The sequence below is a fragment of the Pelobates fuscus genome, chromosome 9 (genome assembly GCF_036172605.1).
Source record: "Pelobates fuscus isolate aPelFus1 chromosome 9, aPelFus1.pri, whole genome shotgun sequence".
Classification (NCBI taxonomy): Eukaryota; Metazoa; Chordata; class Amphibia; order Anura; family Pelobatidae; genus Pelobates; species Pelobates fuscus.
The window spans coordinates 43,589,583-43,608,494 of NC_086325.1; the positions used below are offsets into that span (position 1 = coordinate 43,589,583).

Sequence of the window (18,912 nt, forward strand, 5' to 3'; positions counted from 1 at the left end):
ATTCAGGACTTGCAAATGTAATTTTCATGTCATTACAATTTACTGTTGGGTAAATAAGCCAAGATGTGCGTTTCATACAATTATCTTGACAACTATCAGATGTGCCTGGCTAGATAAAAAGCTGATGGAACAGCAAGTTTCCGATGTATGCCAAGATAGCTATGCTGGTACCCCTTGCTGTAGGTTCGGAAAAGCTCATAGCTGTGTCACCAGTAGAACAAACTAAAGACCATGGTGCTGCCAAGAACGTGCACTAGAAGGTTTGCCTGGTACAGTATACACACATAGCACTGTCGCTAATGTTTTTGTTAGATGCTTCTATGCTTATAAAGGCTTTAATCATTGGATACTGTAAATGTATAAGTTTGTGTGCATATAACAGGCACAAAATTACCAAGCCCGGAACTCTCATGTGCTAGGAACTCTCGCAAATACTTCACATACAGAAATATTTAGTGTTGTTGCCAGAAGTGTAACTCCACCTCCAGCACCACATTAACCCCTTAAGGACACATGACATGTCATGATTCCCTTTTATTCCAGAAGTTTGGTCCTTAAGGGGTTAAAGGGACACTATGCTCACCCAGACCCCTTCAGCTCATTTTAGTGGTCTGAGTGCAATGTCCCATGTCCCTTAACCCTATAGTGGTAATTATTGTAGTTTCTAAACTGTCCACCACCAATTGATTAATTATTTCCTATGGGGAAATCGTAATGCGAGTGCGACCATTGCTGTGCATGCACATTAGGTCTCCCCCGCCGGCTAACATTGATGGGGGAGGATCGTCGGTAGAGCCCGACCCAGCGCCGACAGACATTGGCGCAGGACTCAGGTAAATGACTGAAGGTGTTTTAACCCCTTCAGCACTGCGGTAGGGGGGCACTGTAGGAACCTATAGTGTCAGAAAAATGGCTTTGTTTTCCTGGCAATATAGAATCCCTTTAAACATCTCTGTACGTGCATTGTTTAATACTGAATTGCTGCACATATACCATGACTGTTTCAAAACAGTGAAGTGGTCATGGTGCTTAGCATCATCCGAATTCCTCTAATTTTATACATTGGTAATATACAGTAATTTAAAGTCACACTAACACAGACACTATGCACATGCCATATATTAACTTGTTGGCAAGGCTTTTTTGCTACCCTTAAATGGAAACTATGTCCAAATAAACAAAAAATGTAATGCTTACAACTAATTGATGCAAAAAAGATGATGCATTTACTAACATTTGCACAAGTAGTCCCTAAGCCTTTTATTAGCTGCAGCAAAAGAAGATTGACCAACTGATTACTTATGGGATGGTGCCAGTTTACTACTTGCAATATGGAGCCCTGAGTGTTCCTTTAAATCCTTCATCTCAGGCAATTCAACAAGCTCTAATGCGATACGTCCTGAAATACAGGATTTTCCAAATCAATTTCTTTGCTCCATATCTGCTATTGTGTTTTCTGACAGAATGATCATGGTGCAGCAGATAACACAAAAAACAAGATATGTTGTTCCGGTAGCCTTGGATAACATGATCCTCATCAAATATTACCTATGTCAAATTCTGGGTCAAAAGGCTCACACTTTATATTCTTTCTTCTTCGTCTCCTTGTCCGAATGCCAGCAGCTTCCTTTTCTGAACCAGATTTCTTGTTCGCCTTCGCCTTCTTCTCAGGTACTGCTGGAGGTGTTTTCATTTGCCGTCTCCACTGAAAGAAAAACAGGCTGCGTGTAAGAAACGATGTTAATGCAACATTTGGGGGAATCTACTGGAGTCCCAGCCAATACTTGGACACAAAATACTTCTAACAGTCTCATTACTTGCTATAAACCTATGCCTTTTTACTGCCACCAAGAATTTCTAATTAACATTTTAATTCATTAAATTTCCACAACCAAATAAAAAAATATACATTTGTTTAGTGGTTATTAAACTTTAAAACTAAATGCATACACAAACAACTTTAAAGTAGACATAGCTTATCACACATCTCTTACATGAGAACAAGCTAAAAGGTAACAACTCCATTTTAAATGGTCAAGAAAAAAGACATACAACTGTGGTATATTATTTAAAGTGGCTTATAAAAATGCAGATTATTATTTTTTAGCACCATGGCACATAAAAATGCTTGGACTCTACGAACGACGACATCAGCCATAATGTTTTATAAACCTAGGAAAAGACACAGGCATTGCTAGACGGAGGTTTTGGGGATTGAATGAAGCCCCAGATGTAGAGCACTTAACCCAGGAACCTTAGAGTAGTTGGTGGGGGCTGTGAGATTATTATTGGTTTTCTTCATTTTTACATTTCACTTCAGGCAGCTGCTTTTTAAAGAGTTATAAAAACACCAACGATTAGTTTCGTGCCTCCCAAGCGACTGTTGGATGCTTGGGAACCAAGCTTTTTGTTGCATGATGGGAACACTTTGACTACCTTGCTGTGCATCACGTGCTTGTTTCCTGGTGCATTCCCTGAAATCATGGAAAGCATCAGCAGGAAACCGTTCATGAGTTGAGAAAACAGAAAGGCAGAGATATGTCATGACATATTCCCACCTTTCTGTAAGTGTAGGGGTATTAACTTTTATTTTAGGCTCCAGCCCTAGATGTTTCTAGAACCAGCAGAGCCCTTGATCTTGATTGTCTGTTAGAACTGATGAAGCTCTATTTTACCAAACTTTAGAGTAACACGTATATTTAACAGTAAATAAATTTAGGTGAGGAAGTGGATTTTTACCTTCAACTGATTTAACTATGTTCAATAACCAACCACCTTTTAAGTTTAAATTAAATTATAAAAAAAATGATTTATACTAAGAAAATGTAAGATATATGGCGGTTAACTGTGTGTCATGAATAATTTAAGTCATCAATGGTTTCTGGAAACATCATAATAAACTGTCTCGCCATTACTTTAGCGCTTAGATGATATTAAAATTTAAGGCCAGGTCTAAGGAAACAATCCATCCAGATAAAGCACTTTAGATTAATTACAGTTTATGAAAGTGGCATCTTGATAACCAATTGCAGATACACCTCCATGGACATCAGACAGCCAGGGAGGTTTTCTTCCCAATTCCTGCAGCTCCACAGAGCTAATGAAAGTGGCAGGCATGCTCTGCTAGAACACCTGCCTTATCCACAAAGTAAAAGTGTGCCTGTCAGCACATGCGCATCTACAGAGCCCGATTTAGCCCTGCACAGACTCCCTGCCTTGCAGCCTGGAGAAAAAAGGTTGCAAGACGTGAGCCTGCTATCGTTCACTCTTGGCCAAAAATCAGAGACTACGTAACGAGATGCCTCTGATTTGGGAATTTCCCCAGCACAGACTGAAAGTCTGTGTGAGAGAAAAAAGGCATGGTATTGTCAAGGAGGTGGCCAATCAGCATCTCCTTAAAGGGATGCATTGAACCAGTGCATCTCTATGTGGAAAGTTCAGCGTTTGCATGCAGAGCATGGAAACGCTGAACATCTGTGCTATGCACTGTTGAGCACGGACCCAGGAAGCACCTTTAGTGGCAGTCTGAGAAGTGGCCACTAGAGGTGTCCCTAGATACACCTCTGAAAAGACAGCGATTACTGCAAAAAAACAGCAGAGACTGATTATACTTCCTAAAACAACTGAATTAGGCAGTAGTTGTTCTGGTGACTATAGTGCCCCTTTAACAATTGTATTTTTATGCTTCAATTTAGTAGACTCCATATTGACTTAGCCAATTTTTCCTTTCAATGTCTGTAAAATCATGCTCCCTCCCACCTACGCCCTTAAGTGATAGATAAAGCACATTTTAACAAAAGGTGATGCTTAAACAAAAAGGAGAATTGGCTGATAGTTTTTACTACAGAGGATGACAAAGAATACTCCTAAACCATTTTCTAATTATGGCAAAGTTACAGTATTGCGGTTTTAATACCATTTACAGTTAATAAAGCATCTAAAGAAACTAAAAGCTTTATAAACCACTCACGATATTATGGACAATATCAATTTCACTAAACTGTCATTAGGTGTAATGTTATATTAAGGAACATGCATCACTTTGAGACAATTGACTCATTCAAAAGTTTTAGCTTTGAATGAGACAGTTGCCTCAGTCTGCAGGCTGAAAAGTTGCTAAACATGATTTTTTTCCCCCAATGTTTACCTGCTTCTTTCTTATGTTTTTTACACTCACTCCAGGGGGGGCACTGATGTTACCAATCAGTGTCCTATCCTTAGGAATGCTGGAAAGGTCCTGACTGAGTCAAACAAGTGCAGTTGAAAGATAATAGAAACACAAAACTGCTTACTATATATATAGTATACAGAAAAGAGGGAGTCAGACCATTAGACAAAAGCTCTAAAACTGGAAAGGTATAGGGATTCACCAAGGACCTATAGAAAATGTAGATAGATTGTGGATACTATAATAAATAGTAACAGTTATCCAGGAGCTTACTTAGTAGAATAAATAGAGTTCAGAAAGTAAAAGAAAATAGTCAAGGATTATAAATTATAAGGCATCCTTAAGTATACATACTTTTCAATGGTTTTCATGCTTTATTTTGGATTTTATATTTGTTTAAAAGTGCTTTTTGGTTTAAAAAAAGAAAAATTATAAAAAGTGATGTCCCTTTAAGGATATTTCTTCCAATCTGGCATACATAATGTCATTAAAGGACCATTATAGTGCCAGGAAAACATACTCGTTTCCTGGCACTATAGTGCCCTGAGGGTGCCCCCACCCTCAGGGTCCCCCTCCCGCCGGGCTCTAGTGGGAGGAAGGGGTTAAACTGACCTCTTTCTCCATCGCCGAGCGGGGAACTCTCCTCCTCCATAGCGACGTCATCGGCAGAATGAGCATGCGCGGCAAGAGCCGCACACGCATTTAGCCAGTCCATAGGAAAGCATTCTTAATGCTTTCCTATGGACGCTGGCGTCTTCTCACTGTGAAAACCACAGTGAGAAGCGCGGAAGCCCTCTAGCGGCTGTCAATGAGACAGCCACTAGAGGCTGGATTAACCCTATTATAAACATAACAGTTTCTCTGAAACTGCTATGTTTATAGAAGAAAAGGTTAATCCTAACTGGACCTGGCACCCGACCACTTCATTAAACTGAAGTGGTCTGGGTGCCTATAGTGGTCCTTTAACCCCTTAAGGACCAAACTTCTGGAATAAAAGGGAATCATGATATGTCACACATGTCATTTGTCCTTAAAGGGTTAAAGTGGATTGGTCACCACTAGAGAATTGACAGTCTCTTATTTAATCCCAGCAATCACTAGGTAGTGAATAATGCTGCAGAGGCAAGGTAAAAAACAAAAACCTCTTCTTCATGTCTGCACTGTCATCCCTTAATAACTTGTGGAACACTTACATGAAGACGCACATGTGAGCTCAATGCTTTGACCAGCTGTGGCATGTGAGCGCGTGCATTGTGAGTACTGCACTGCTGGGGTTAACTAATGTACATGCCTTGACCAGTGTGTAAGGCATGGCATGTTTAGTATAAGAAATAAGAAGTAGATCAGCACAATAAACAGCTAACTTTTAGCTAGCTATTTGGTAATGCAAAAACTTGGAATAACTACTTGAAGTATTTGGGTCCTTTACTGCTCATTGTATCCATGGATAGAAAAATATGCAACTGTGCTATTAGGAGTATTACACGGTACAGTTTTACAAAGAAGTCCCCATTGAAAAGGTCCAAATGGTCAATCTCTATCTCAAACTGACATTTCGCTTTTCTATTTTTAGCATTAATAATTTAATATTACAGAAGATATATCAAGGTAAAACAGTTGCTGTTCTGGGCACATAGAGCTAAATACTGAGATATTCCACTGGTTTCTATGGTGATTACTTTGTATTTAGCACGTTGTCCCACAAGAGCACTACTTTTTACTTTAAAAATTAATAAATAAAACTCCCCAATATGAAATTAAAAAAAAAAAAATATTTCATGCTCACCTTTCTTTTGTATGGTTCTGGAGAAGTGTTAACCACTTCGTCTTTCTGTTTCCTTTTACATCTGGACTTTTGCTGAGCTTGCTTAGTTGGTGTAACCTCTTCAGATCGTTTTGAACGGCTCCTTAAGCCAGGTTCTTTCTTAATCCTTGTTTTGACTTTGGGAATAATGGGCATGTCAGCAGGAGACCACACTTGATTGTTGTAGGAAGAAATGCATCCAAAACTCTCATCGTCATCTACCCTTTCAATTTTCACCTTACTCAAGTCAACTTCCTGCACACAATGTTGTGTGTCCATGCTGTGCCCTTTCTTGTGACTCCTTTTACTAGGCACAGGAGGATTTTGGGATACCTCAGATTTTGAAACATTCTTGGTACAGTTCTGATCCAACAAAGAAAGGCAATGACTATCTTTTTGTTGATTGACTAAAGGTTGGTCATGAGTCATATATGTGGCCAAGACATTGTTTTTCGGTTTGGTATCTCCAAAAGACTTTCGGTTGCATGGAAACTTAGAGCGAATTTTTTCCTCTTTACAGTTCTGTTTGTCGGAAGGTTTGTTTACAATTGTGCTAACATTTGCTCCTTTTACACTGTCTACACCGCTATCTGTTCTCTCAGGTACAAATGAATGAATGTACAGGACAGGGTTTCCGGCAGCAGGTTTTGGTGCAAGCAATGCTTTATTTGCATTTGTTTTCCTTGGCTTGGAAAGAGATTCACATGTCCTTCCCTTTGCAGACAATTCCTGCACAGGGACTGATGCAACAGAATTTTTCTGTGGAGCATCAACTGTTTCACCAACAGCCTTCTGAGGGGTCACACTGGGCTCTGCAGGAAGAATACTGGGAAATAAGGTGTACTCTCCAATGGGAAGTCTGTGTTGAGTGCCTTGGCTTGAATGGAGTGTTCCTGTGGTCGATATACCAATGGAAAACAGCGAGGCCTGATGATAAGGAGACCAACTAACTGGCAAAACCTGAGCATTGCTGGGTTTCCCATTTAAGGGACACTTTGGGTGTACACTCGCATGTCCAGATGATGTCCAATTCTTTGGTGGACATAAAGAGGACACTGAAGTAACATGACCATGAACGTACCTCTGAACAGCAGGCTGCTGCCCATCTGCTGTAGTCGGGTTGCTTTTCTTGCTACACGACTCTGAGTTCTTTGGCTCTCCCTGGTCAATGATTGAGATCGGCTCCTGTTTAGCCAGAAGTCGAGAGTCTGTGCTAAGGCTCATGCTTGAGTCTTTGTTCAACAACATAGAGGCAGGCACTGGGTTGGCCACTCCTACATAGGTACCAGGTATAGTGCTAATGAGAGGAGCAGAATTTTTGATCCAAGACCCAGGAGCTGTTAACAACTGTGATGACCCTGGATCTCCATTTCGCAAGAATTCTGGGAACATTACTATGGAAGGTGCTGCTCGAAGATTCTGGCTAACATTACTGCTGCTGGTGAAGTTGTTTAGGAGAGGACGCTGAGAATTGCAGTCAGATCTGGACAAGACAGTGGACAATGATGCTTTCCCGCTAGTGTGAACCGGGGTTAACACTGGCATAGGAGGGGTTTTGCGCTGGTTTGGTGTTGTATATTTATTACGGTGGGATTTTGAGGACAGGTCAAGAGGCATTTCACAAGAGTCTTGGGGAGAAACCATTTCCCTCTCAAGTTGAGGTGGGGACTTTAGCGGGGAGACGGATGAATTTGCAGTATCAATTTGTGATTCAAGGTTAGATGATGTCCTGGTGTAGGAAGCAAGGGTAACAGGGTTCACACTGACTAAAGGGAGCGTGGGATGAGAAGACAGAGTTTGCAGAGTTGTCAAAGCAGCAGATGGGGCATCAGAGCAGATATTTGCAACACCAGCAGGTGCTGTGATACTGCTGCTGTTGGTTCTAGACGTGGAAGCTGTTGTGCTGGCTGGCTTATTTAATTCTGTAGAAACCCCTTTAGAATCAGTGGTGATGGGTCTTCCCACAGAGGATGCAAACGCATGTGAATGCATTTCTGAAGGTGCTATGATGCTAGGTAGACATCTCTCCTGCAAACAGTGTTGCAGAATAGGAAGAGTCAGTGTGGACGTTACTCCAAACGTCGTTGGTAAGGTAGTTACATTGAGAGACTGCCCACAATTTTGAGGTGGGATGTAAACCAGAGGCTGGCTTGGGGTCAAAACCGCTCCAGGTGGAAACGATAGAGGAAGTTTCTGAACATTAGGAACCTGAGTGGTAGAGAAGCAGATTCTGCTCATAGCAAAAGGGGTTAGCGTGCTAAAACTAGAGGACACAACAGTATGTGAAGCCTCCACTGGTTGACCTGCTATTTGTAAGCCAGGCCCCAGGACAGTCTTTTGCTTTACGGATTGATCTGCATCAGCTGGCTGAAAGGAAGGTTCTGCTCCGGCTACTTTGTCTGGAGCTGGAGCCCTGGCAGACTCTGTTCTTTTATGGTCTGTAACTGAAGCCCCGTGGGTGGAGGTATCCAACATGCTGTTGACTTGCTTGCTGCCTAGTAGTGAAATATTAATGCGGGTTTCTGGGGTCACCGCCTCAACTGCAGAAACTAACAAGATGGGATCTGGGGGCTTCTCTTCTAGTTTCTGAACAGTTTCCACCTCGCCTCCTCCATCTTCCTGCAGCATCAGGGCATCACTTTGGTTGGTTGCTGGTATGAAATCCACCTGAAACAAATGAATAACAAGTAACTACATATCCACAGTATGGCAACATTAAGAAGATTTTGTTTTAATAAGGCGAGATCCTAATGAGGATATGTGACAAAAGAAGAAGAATTATGCCGGTACTTGGACTTTTACATATCTTTTTGATAATTTCTTAATGTTCTATTCTATGAAGAAATAACTGATATGAGCACTGCAGTAGTTGTAATCTCTCCTACTGCAAAGGAAACATTGCAGTAAATGCTATAGACCGCTTTGGGATGTAGTTTACCTGACAGGCTACCAATGCATGATAGAAGGACAGACAGACTTATTATTTTTGAGCACGCTAAACAATAGAGTGTTAGTGGTAAGTAGACATTATTAAAGATTCTTTAAACTCTAGGTAAGGCATTGCAAGAGGGTCCATGTGTCTGACATCTTCCTCACCTTGGAAAGAACACTATTCACGCGATCTTCAGACCCCAGGTGCTGGGAGTTGTTGGTTTTGGACTCTTCATCAGACAGTGCCGTTCTCCTGTTTAGAAAATAATAAGAAAATTAGGAATACAAGACATCAGTTAAAAAATTTGAATGTTGATTTAGGTTCAATGACATGTCATCACATTGCACAGCACTGTGGACTATTTTGGCACTTCATAATTAAAATAATAATTAGATTGTGAGAACATTCGAGCAGGAACCGCATCAACTTATTTCTCCTGTCAAAATGTGTTGTATGTATTTGTTAAATTCACAACTAAGCATTATTGTAAAGGGCTGCAGAATACATTAATCACTATATAGATGCCAATAATAATAATTATAATAATAACCATTGTGTGGCTATTTGTGCTATACTTTAGATGGTTGCTGTATGTTTGAAATTTTTACAAAAATTTTGGCTCTTCATTTCATATTGTGAATTTTAGCCTGTTTAGAAACTGTATGTATTGAAAAGGTGCGCTGTGTGAGAAAATTAAGTGAAGTTTTACTCTCTTTTGCACTTTAAAATTAGTGCCATTCCCCCCCCCCACCCAATTTTTTTGTTTGTAGTAATAATAATAATCCAGTAAAAAATTGTTTAAATCAAAGTGTGAACAGTAAATGCTCATTCAATAAGTAAGCAGTGCATGCAAAGTGGAACGGCAAAACTGAGCAGTCACCCCCTACCTGTCCTCGATGCCGCACATGCGCACACAATCCGCACTTGTCCAGTTGTGCACACTACTGTAAAGTGGGGCAGCTGATATCATGGCAGGTGCCTGCGCCCCTGGAGCTGCTGTAGGTGTCCACAGCTCCCCTGCTTTAATTGGCTGCGTCCTCCACGTTTTTTCACCTGGAGTGAAATAGTAAAAACAGCGTAAGCTCATTAGAGTATACAATCCTACGTACAGCATCCAGAATATACAATGTACATGGCATGTTATAGCAGTACAGAGCAGTTAAATTATTAAGCATATACGCAGGATGTTTATTAGGTCAGAATCATGCCAAGTTCACGCAGTTCTTCCAAAGAAGTGGACACACATGGCACATCTTCATACCTAATATACAAATGTGGACACTCAAGTATGCTAGACGTTTATGGCAACAGGACTACAATCAAACAGAAACTTACATTTTTAAAATCAAGCATTGCTTGGGATATAAATCCCTACTTCCCACCTTCTTAGTTCCAATAGCATCCTGCTGGGAGGGCATCCTAGTTAACATATCTGACATGGGAAGTCGAGGAATGACGTAAGAAAACCGGATTATGTGGTAGCCTCGGGCTAGGATCACTAGTGCAGTGGGGAGGTACTAGGAAAAGCTACAATACTGCATTTCGACTACGGTGTAAGCAGATCGGGTACATTATATTACTCCTCAAAACGTATAAACTTTTTCTAATCAAAGAGTCCCCACCAGCTACATTTTCACAAATAATCTAAAATGATATCCAGCATGCAAATGAAACGAAAACAAAAAGCAAAGATCTCCAGTTTCCAGTAGTAAGGAAAAGCATTCTCCACAAATTATGATTAACCGAATGCATGAATGGAACACAGTTCGATACCCTGGTACGGTTTAGTTGCAGGAAAGGCTATAAGCAAGTCATATAAATGAATGTTTGTGCGTCCCATGCACTAAAAGGTTATTTAGTTACATTAGTGACACAAGAAACCTGATCTGTAAGCACTGTGCAAATCATCCTCTGAGTCATACAATAAAACACACATACACACACACACACACACACACACACACTACGTATTTTGACTATATAAATAAATAATAATAATACGGATACAACATTTAAAATTCCTTGCACCTTCTTCTTGTGCATACTCTTAAGCCATCAGACTGCATCAATTCTACCATGCTACATACATCAACATAGTTTATAGGTTTAAATAAAGATACTTTAGAAGCAAACTTTGGCAAAATGTAAAAAAATTAATTTAAAAAATTAAAACCTCGATTGTCACATGAATGAGCTGTTCGTGGCTCACTTTTGTCACAACAAAAATATGCACACACATATACATACATACAATAGGATTTCAATTTCTAGTGATCGTATTCCCTGTGACATGGCAGTGAAGTGGTTACAATTCCTTAGCTGTAGAAGGCAGTGGGCCATTTTTAGGGAGGGCAAAGGGTGCAGGCGGAGGTTTTGGTCTGTAACCTGAGCTGTTCTTTTCATGAGCACACCCCCCATTCAGTGACAGGAGAAGATGCCAAAATGACCCGGTCACTTATACTTCCTGTGAAAAGTCAAAAGTTTCATGCTCCTGGTCTTAACTTTAATATCACTGCACAAATTTCTATCTGAACGTAAAAAAAAAAAAAAGCCCGGATGCAAGCTCTTAATATTTACAGCCTAGAATGGGATATTCAACTTCTGCTGAGTATTAGTTCAACTAGTCATAATGAAGGGCAGCTGAAGAGCCCGTGGTCTATTACTGGTACAGCGGTATGACCAGTTCGTAGGACACAAGAATTTAAGAACTTCTTTCTGGGACAAAATCACAAATACTTAAATGTGGTTTCATCAGCTGCATGGTGCACTTTGTGATTGCATTTCTTAAGGTTAACAAGAAGAAAAGAAAAAAAAAACAGTGCCAGGAAATGTGGAAGATGCACTGGAAATACTGTAAGCTCAAATAGCCAAACAGGAATAAGTCCCCAACTTTGGCCTGACATTTCTAATCCTATTGTCCACAATTGCCAGTTCAATACAAAAAGATTGTATTTTTTGTGCTGGCTGGATGTAATGAGAGTTGTAGTATAAACAACTTTATGAAGGCAAAAGAACACTCAATTCTAAAAGGTCAAAAAAAACAGTATAAAATTGAAGGGAAAAGAATACCCAACTTAGTTGAAACCATGTTTGTTTATGTGGATCTGTCAATTTCGTAGTACTTTGCATATTTCACAAAGACCACCGAAATTAACAGACCAGATGTGGGTCCAGTGCAGGGGAGATGAGTTTTACTTACCTTCGGCTGTCCCTCACGCTCCCCATCTTTGTGTCTCTCCAGCTGCTAGTAGCCACGTCCATGCTGTACTCTCATGCATGCTCGAGATTACAACACTAAGGTCTATGTAGGATCCAGACAGATATTCCATACACAAAGCCTGAACCTCACAGCTGTCATTTGTGAAGCCTGCTGGGACTGGAGAAACGTTGACAGAGGAGCTCCTCATTAAAGGGACACTATAGTCACCAGAACAACTACAGTTTATTGAATTTGCCATTCCTCAGATAGCTGTTAGAGATCCTTCCTGGGTCATGGCTGCCTAAAATGCATCCAAATATTCAGTATCTCCTCCCGCTGCATGCAGACACTGAACTTTCCTCATAGAGATTCATTGATTCAATTGATCTCTATGAGGAGATGCTGATTGGCCAGGATTGTGTTTGAATTGTGCTGGCTCTGCCCCTGATCTGCCTCCTTGTCACTCTCAGCCAATCCTGTGGAGAAGCACTGTGATTGGATCAGGCCACCACTTCTGATGATGTCAGCAGACAGCTTGCTATTCTGAGGCAAATAGCATGCAGAGCTACAGCTTCAGGTTTGAATACAAGTAAGATTTTGCTATATTTAGGGAGGCATGAGGGGCTAAATGGTGGTTTTAACTCTATAGGGTCAGGAATGCATGTTTGTGTTCCTGACACTATAGTTTTCCTTTAAGTCCACCTCAGGCTTACCATAAGAAAAAGTAATCCCCACTTTGTTTTACAGTATCTCTGGATTGCACTGGAACATCAGTAAAATTCCAACCGAGTCTTCAATCAGTATTTCAGAAATATTTATATCTTTATGAAATACAGAAAAGTGGCAGATCTGTTTTAAATGGTACCCGTGTTTTCACTGTTGAATATTGAAAAGCTGGAGATTGTTTATAATAAAATAAGAATTTAGTCCATCCCGATATTAGGAAGCAATGCTCAGACCAATGTCATTGAAATGTTAAGCACAGATATGTTGATTAGTCCTTACATTTTATCCCTTAAAACACTTTTAACAGGAAGGCTGGCTAAGAATGCTTCTAGTAAACTGCATTACAACCACTTTCAAAAGTGACCTGTTTGGTGACAGTACATGAAGCACTGTATAGCTGCACTGTATAGCTACGACCTTGGGGCATCTGTCACAACCCACTGAATCACACACTGTCATGTGTGTCTCTCTACAAATACACATAGCTTGATTCAGAGGAATAAAAGGTTACAGTAATCTCCTATAAAATTAAAAAGGATTCTGGTCTATTTACAAACCAGTTTAGGTTGCCGGTATCAACTACACAGCCATGTGAAAAGCACGCAACTGAGCCATGATCATCGCATTATGAATAAACATTTTACCAAACAAATCAGGAAGGGGAATACATCTAAATGGCCATTCTATGGCAGCTGATCTTATGAATCCTGTTAATTCTACTGTAAGTCTATTTAGTAGGTTAATTCAGAAGTCTTTAACCTGGAGAATTTAAAAGTCAGTCACAAGTCACACGGAGATAGCAACTTATTGGTGTCATCCAGTAATAAGCACTCTAGAAAGATATGTGTATATTGGTTTCTAGCAGTAATCATTTTATAAGTCTTGACTCATTCCTGTGTGTCCAACTGGTCTGGTTACAACTACATGTTTGTTCGTCCACCCACTGTAAAGCGCTGCTGTTTTTTTTGCTGCTATATAAATAACATAATAATAATAATAATAATAATCGTGCCCTGGGCCAATTTAACTTACAATAGATACAGAATGGCCACTAATGGCACAAACTACGCAATCTTTAAAACAAAAAGAAAAGTAAATGAAAAAAAAAAAGCAGAAAAAGCAAGGACCTCACAAAAACAAACAAAAAAGCCTATAAACAATGTTTATGAATGAGTAAATATGGTTAACCATCTCGATCTGATTTTCCTTGCTCATAGAAAATAACAGGCCTTACAGTAATAAAACTACCAAGAACCTTTAAGGAGTCGTCACTGACCTAGAAAGAGACAGAGTGCCGTCACGCCAAATGATGTAAACAATCCCCAACGAGTAGAAGCTCAGAAGGTGTTACTCAGGCAGGTTAAACATTTGTACACCAGATGGCTCAGGACTTGCAGGAATTTCATCTACAAAAACACGGAAGGTGTTGAATGCAACTTGAAATGTGTGGGTGGCTATTAATCCTTTGTGGTTCTCACACGTCATAATCGTTCCCCAATCCAAACTATTCCAGCTAACGTGAAACGATCAGTCCACTCTGGATATCAGCTGCTCTCCATCGCATTGAGGCTTCATTTACATTCATCAATGTTACCCACACATCGTACAAACATGATACGCCCCCACACATGGCTCCTATACACACACGCACACACGGGCAGGAACGCTGTTAAAATGAAGTCGACACTTGATGAAGCCAGACATTCATGCACGCATAATCATCAAACCAGGAATTGTGACTAAAACTGTCAATTTTAGGCTAAGAAAATCTAGCTGAATAATTAGGGAAGTTGAGGAATATTTTTACCTAATCCAAAAGGGTTTATTCACTAAACATTCATCTATAAAACTGAAACTCAAGGTCAGGCTAAACAGCGAAGTTGCGATTAGAGATGAAATGTTGAATTTTCCTATTATACGCTACTTTTGTCTATATTTTGCAATTCAATTTCAGTTCACTTCAGCTCATTGTTTAGTTAATAAGCCAACAACGATGAGCTACAATTTGTAGTTTCCTTGCAAATCCTTCACAATTCTAGTTCTAGTGAAAAAAGCCCCATAGTGAAATGCAGCTGTATATACAATGGTAAAAATAAAGATGCAGCTTGCAAGACCTCACTCACGCTCAGAAACAGGCTAAATATAATATTTATATAATAACGTTCTGTTATGCATGTATATTAACTCACCATCAACCTATTACTATACTGCTATAGCTTAATACTTTATTAAACATTGGACTTATAGCTACATAAAGAATGGAAGCGAAAGCAGATTTGACTGAAGGTTAAAACATAAAAGACAAGGAACTGAAAGGGTTAAAGCTGAACTTTGCCACTTTAATTTTTTGTGTGTTTGTGGGGGCGTCATCTCCTATCACTCTTAGATTGGTGTTCAAAGGGAGAGGAAGTAATAGGAGTTGCAGTCCAACTGCCAGTGGACTCCAGGTTGCTAATCTCTTTATGAAACCCATGGCTTCTGAGGGATAGGTGTCCAGCTATGCATGCAAACGCACAAGAGGATTGGACAAGCATTTATCAGCGTTCTCCGTGCTGAGATGGAAATGAACCAGTGTCACATGACTCGACTCCTTCATTGGGGAGGGAGTCACTAGCAGGCTCTCAGCAACTATTAGACAGCAAGAGATTACAGGCGGCTCAAGGAAGCCGACTACCCTGCAGCAGGCATTGTGAATATCCTGCGTGAGATCGGGTACGGAGCAAGAATTACCTTCTCTCCTCCCTCCTTATCTCACAAACACAACACTTGCTAGACATCAGCTCTTTTTTTCCCCAAGTGAAAGTAGATTATGGATTTTCTAAATAATAGCAGTCAAAATAATAATAAAAAATTAGAGAGTGTTTACTGTGAGAAGGTGGACACACTCATCACTCAGGGTGAGCACCTAAAAAACAAGGGTAATGGGGGCCCCAGGAAGAGAGCAAGGGATTTTGTCAGAGAAAAGGCAGACATTCTTTAAAATAATGTGAATCTTTCCCTCAATATTATAGCTCTAGTGCATTACTGCTTAATAAAGCTCTGAAAACACGAGCCTTGTGGGGGGAAATAGATATGGAAATAGTAAATAAATAAATCAAATCCTCTGAAAATAAACAAAAGACCTGGTAAAAGATGCTCTAGACACCACTAAGAGCAAGCTCTACTAGTTATAGTGGTACCAGGAGTCCCCGGCGCCGTCCGTCTGTAATCGGTCAACTCAGTTACTGTTGCAAGCACCCATGTTCCTTCCGGTCTGCGTTCATCAGATAAAGCATTCTGATCCCAACTTACATAATGAATAAACGGTATTACTTGGCAAAGAGTGTCTCTCTCATTAATACTTTCTAAACCTGGTACGAGCTGGTATGAATATGGACTTCCGAATTTCCGCATTATCAGTCTAACTCAGGCGGGTAGGAACACAAGCGTCTGACACAGCAAGGTAAGAGTCAAACTGTTTGTAAATGTTTTCACAGATTACCGGTTGACAGCACCCCCGGAACTCATGATACTATAACCACCACAGTAGCTAAAGTTTCTCTATAACTATAGAGTGTCTCTATAACTACCAGGCCATTTGTAGTAAGAATTCTTTTCACTAGACAGTAAAAGATTTTCAGCAAAACAAACACACAATGCTGATCTACAAATTATTCTGACAGCATCCATTCACAACTGGCTGTTTAGCAATACCCACAGTGTTAACAGAAAGACCAGAAAAACTCACACAGGTGTATAAACTTCAGAAAGACACTGGGACCTTTCCCAGGGTTATTCCCTGAACCATAAATTGTCAGAAATTATCAAGAAAATGTCAAACTATTAGTCCAAAATATCCACATTTCAATAATTTGGCCAAATCAGAGTTTACCCAATAACCAGCAATACCTAATGAAGGGTAAGCAGTACAAGGCAAACAGGTAAAGACGAACAACAATTCCCATAATCCTCTACAGCTCAAGTTTTGAATCTCTGGCCTCTAGAGGATTACAGAATTCAGCAGCAGCTGGTTAGCCTCATGAAACTGCACTATTTAAAGTGAAACATTCTCAGTATATTAAATGGCGACATGACAGTGTCACAAAGGCAAGGGAGGGATGTCATGGAATTAAAACATAATAAAACCAACCAGTTTCTCTGGCAATCAAAATTTAATCTTTCTAATACCAGTAGGTTAGGAGCAAGGGCTTAGGTTTTGTTTTAATTATTTGTTACTCATAAAGAAAAATACATTTATGAGCAGAGTTAAGAGATGCATCGCATTGCTTGGTTTTGACCTCCTTAGTCAGCAAGTTAAAAAAAAACTAATTAAAAAAAAAAATCAAAATCCCCTCTTTCCAACTTAGTTTTGTTGCCCTAAAATCAATTTCGGGAGTTTTGTGAATAACCATGTGCAACTTTGAAACCAGTGAGCCATGGCTGCTAGAATGATATAGAGGAAGGGTAGGCAACGTTCGGCACTCCAGATTTTGTGCACTTCATCTCCCATAATGCTCGTAAAGTCATAATGGTGGCGAAGCATCAAGGGAGATGCAGTCTACAACACTCAGACTGCCAAAGGTTGCCTACTCCATTAGAAGATGTCAAACATTAAGGTCTTTGTTTTTTTCCCCCACACATAGGTCTAAGTTTGTTCTTTGGTGCTTAAATTCAACAAGTACTTGTTGACTTGTACCGGACAGAAAATATATATTTTTTTAAATTAGCACAATAAGGTACTTTATCTGATGTTCAACTTATCGCTACAGAGCTCTAGTGACAAACGTACATAAGACTGATCAGGTTATAGTTAAATAATAGCACAGGTATAATAACATGAACGATCAATAGAGACAAAGCGCCATGTCCATTTAACAGCACGATCACAGTAAATGCAGTCAAGCACACTAAACATACCTCTTTACAGCAGCTGCTGCTAGACAGACACGAGAGAAATACTTTTGTCACTTTAAAAAAAACACGGCATAAGTGTCACTGCTTCGTAGTCTCCGCTGCCCCCTAGCCTCGTGTGATGTTCTCTAGAAAAAGACAAGGGAAACAAGTTGACTACAAGTATAGAGAAAAAGCCCATTCCTTTTGCATTATGTTTGTGCATTAAAAAGTCTGCAACCTCTGCAGGATTTTCCTTTGCAAATGGGCATTAGTTTTATTGAAAGGATCACATTATCCATTCCTAGACTTCGTACCAGTGAAAAAAATAAATTACAAAAATAATAAATCACATTGCATGTAAAATCCTCTAGATAAGGGAAGTGCATACGGCATTGACAGTTGCCGCTGCCATTCCTGCTGCAAGTAATAGGTAAACAACCTACTATTACCAGCATACTCCTGTTGAAATGTAAACACTACCAACCAGGCCTTGAAAATACTAGCCAATGCAAGCCAGGGGGTCCATGACACTTTTACCAGGGATGAATTTCTACTCACCAGTGGCTAGAGACATTTTTAGCCCTGATATGGAGCAGAGGCTGTCAACTGAGAGCCTTCTAAAAAATATCTGTAACTTCTAGAAATAAAATGTAGTTGATAGTATGCCACTAGTAATTGAAAACCCTAGTTCAGAGCAGTACTGTGAAATCTTTTTTTTAACAATATGCTGCTCTTCAAACCACAGTGTCGAACATTTAGTAAAAGTATACAAGAGTAGTTCTAGACCAATACAATTCAGTTCCGAAATGAAGCAGCGGGTACAAAACTCTTCCTTGGTTCTGTCAGACTTACCAAACTGGAAACATAGGTTTCTGTCGGATAAAAGTTATGGAGGGTTAGTCAATTAATTATTGAAAATGGACAATGGAATCTCAAAAATTAAGCCAAACAGCTGAAAAAACACTGTCAAACCTGAAGGTCCCCCGACATTTTGCTTAACACTTACAATACCCTCTTTAAGCCCCTTAAGGACCAAACTTCTGGAATAAAAGGGGATCATGACATGTCACACATGTCATGTGTCCTTAAGGGGTTAAGGAGTAAACCAATTTATATTGAGAATGGCGATCAGAAGGATACGATAATACCCACATCTTGTAAAGAGGCTAAATTTAGACAAAAATGGCAGGAGACGCTGCGTTTTGTACACC

General features: G+C 39.9%; 1 protein-coding gene across 12 annotated transcripts in view; it reads right to left on the reverse strand.

The window, feature by feature from the left end:
* Window positions 1-18,912, reverse strand: part of BCORL1 (BCL6 corepressor like 1) — a 71,517-nt gene that overhangs the window by 16,960 nt on the left and 35,645 nt on the right. For 11 of the 12 annotated variants that reach the window (XM_063431901.1, XM_063431899.1, XM_063431898.1 and 8 more), the window contains 5 exons: window positions 17,726-17,847; window positions 9,792-9,957; window positions 9,069-9,156; window positions 5,955-8,639; window positions 1,549-1,705 (listed from right to left, as the gene is read on the reverse strand). In XM_063431901.1, coding sequence (XP_063287971.1) covers window positions 1,549-1,705; window positions 5,955-8,639; window positions 9,069-9,156; window positions 9,792-9,874 — 3,013 coding nt within the window. In that variant the 5' untranslated portion in view covers window positions 9,875-9,957; window positions 17,726-17,847. Of the gene's footprint in view, window positions 1-1,548; window positions 1,706-5,954; window positions 8,640-9,068; window positions 9,157-9,791; window positions 9,958-14,105; window positions 14,236-17,725; window positions 17,848-18,912 lie in introns of all 12 variants that reach the window. The other variant, XM_063431894.1, reaches the window with a different exon arrangement.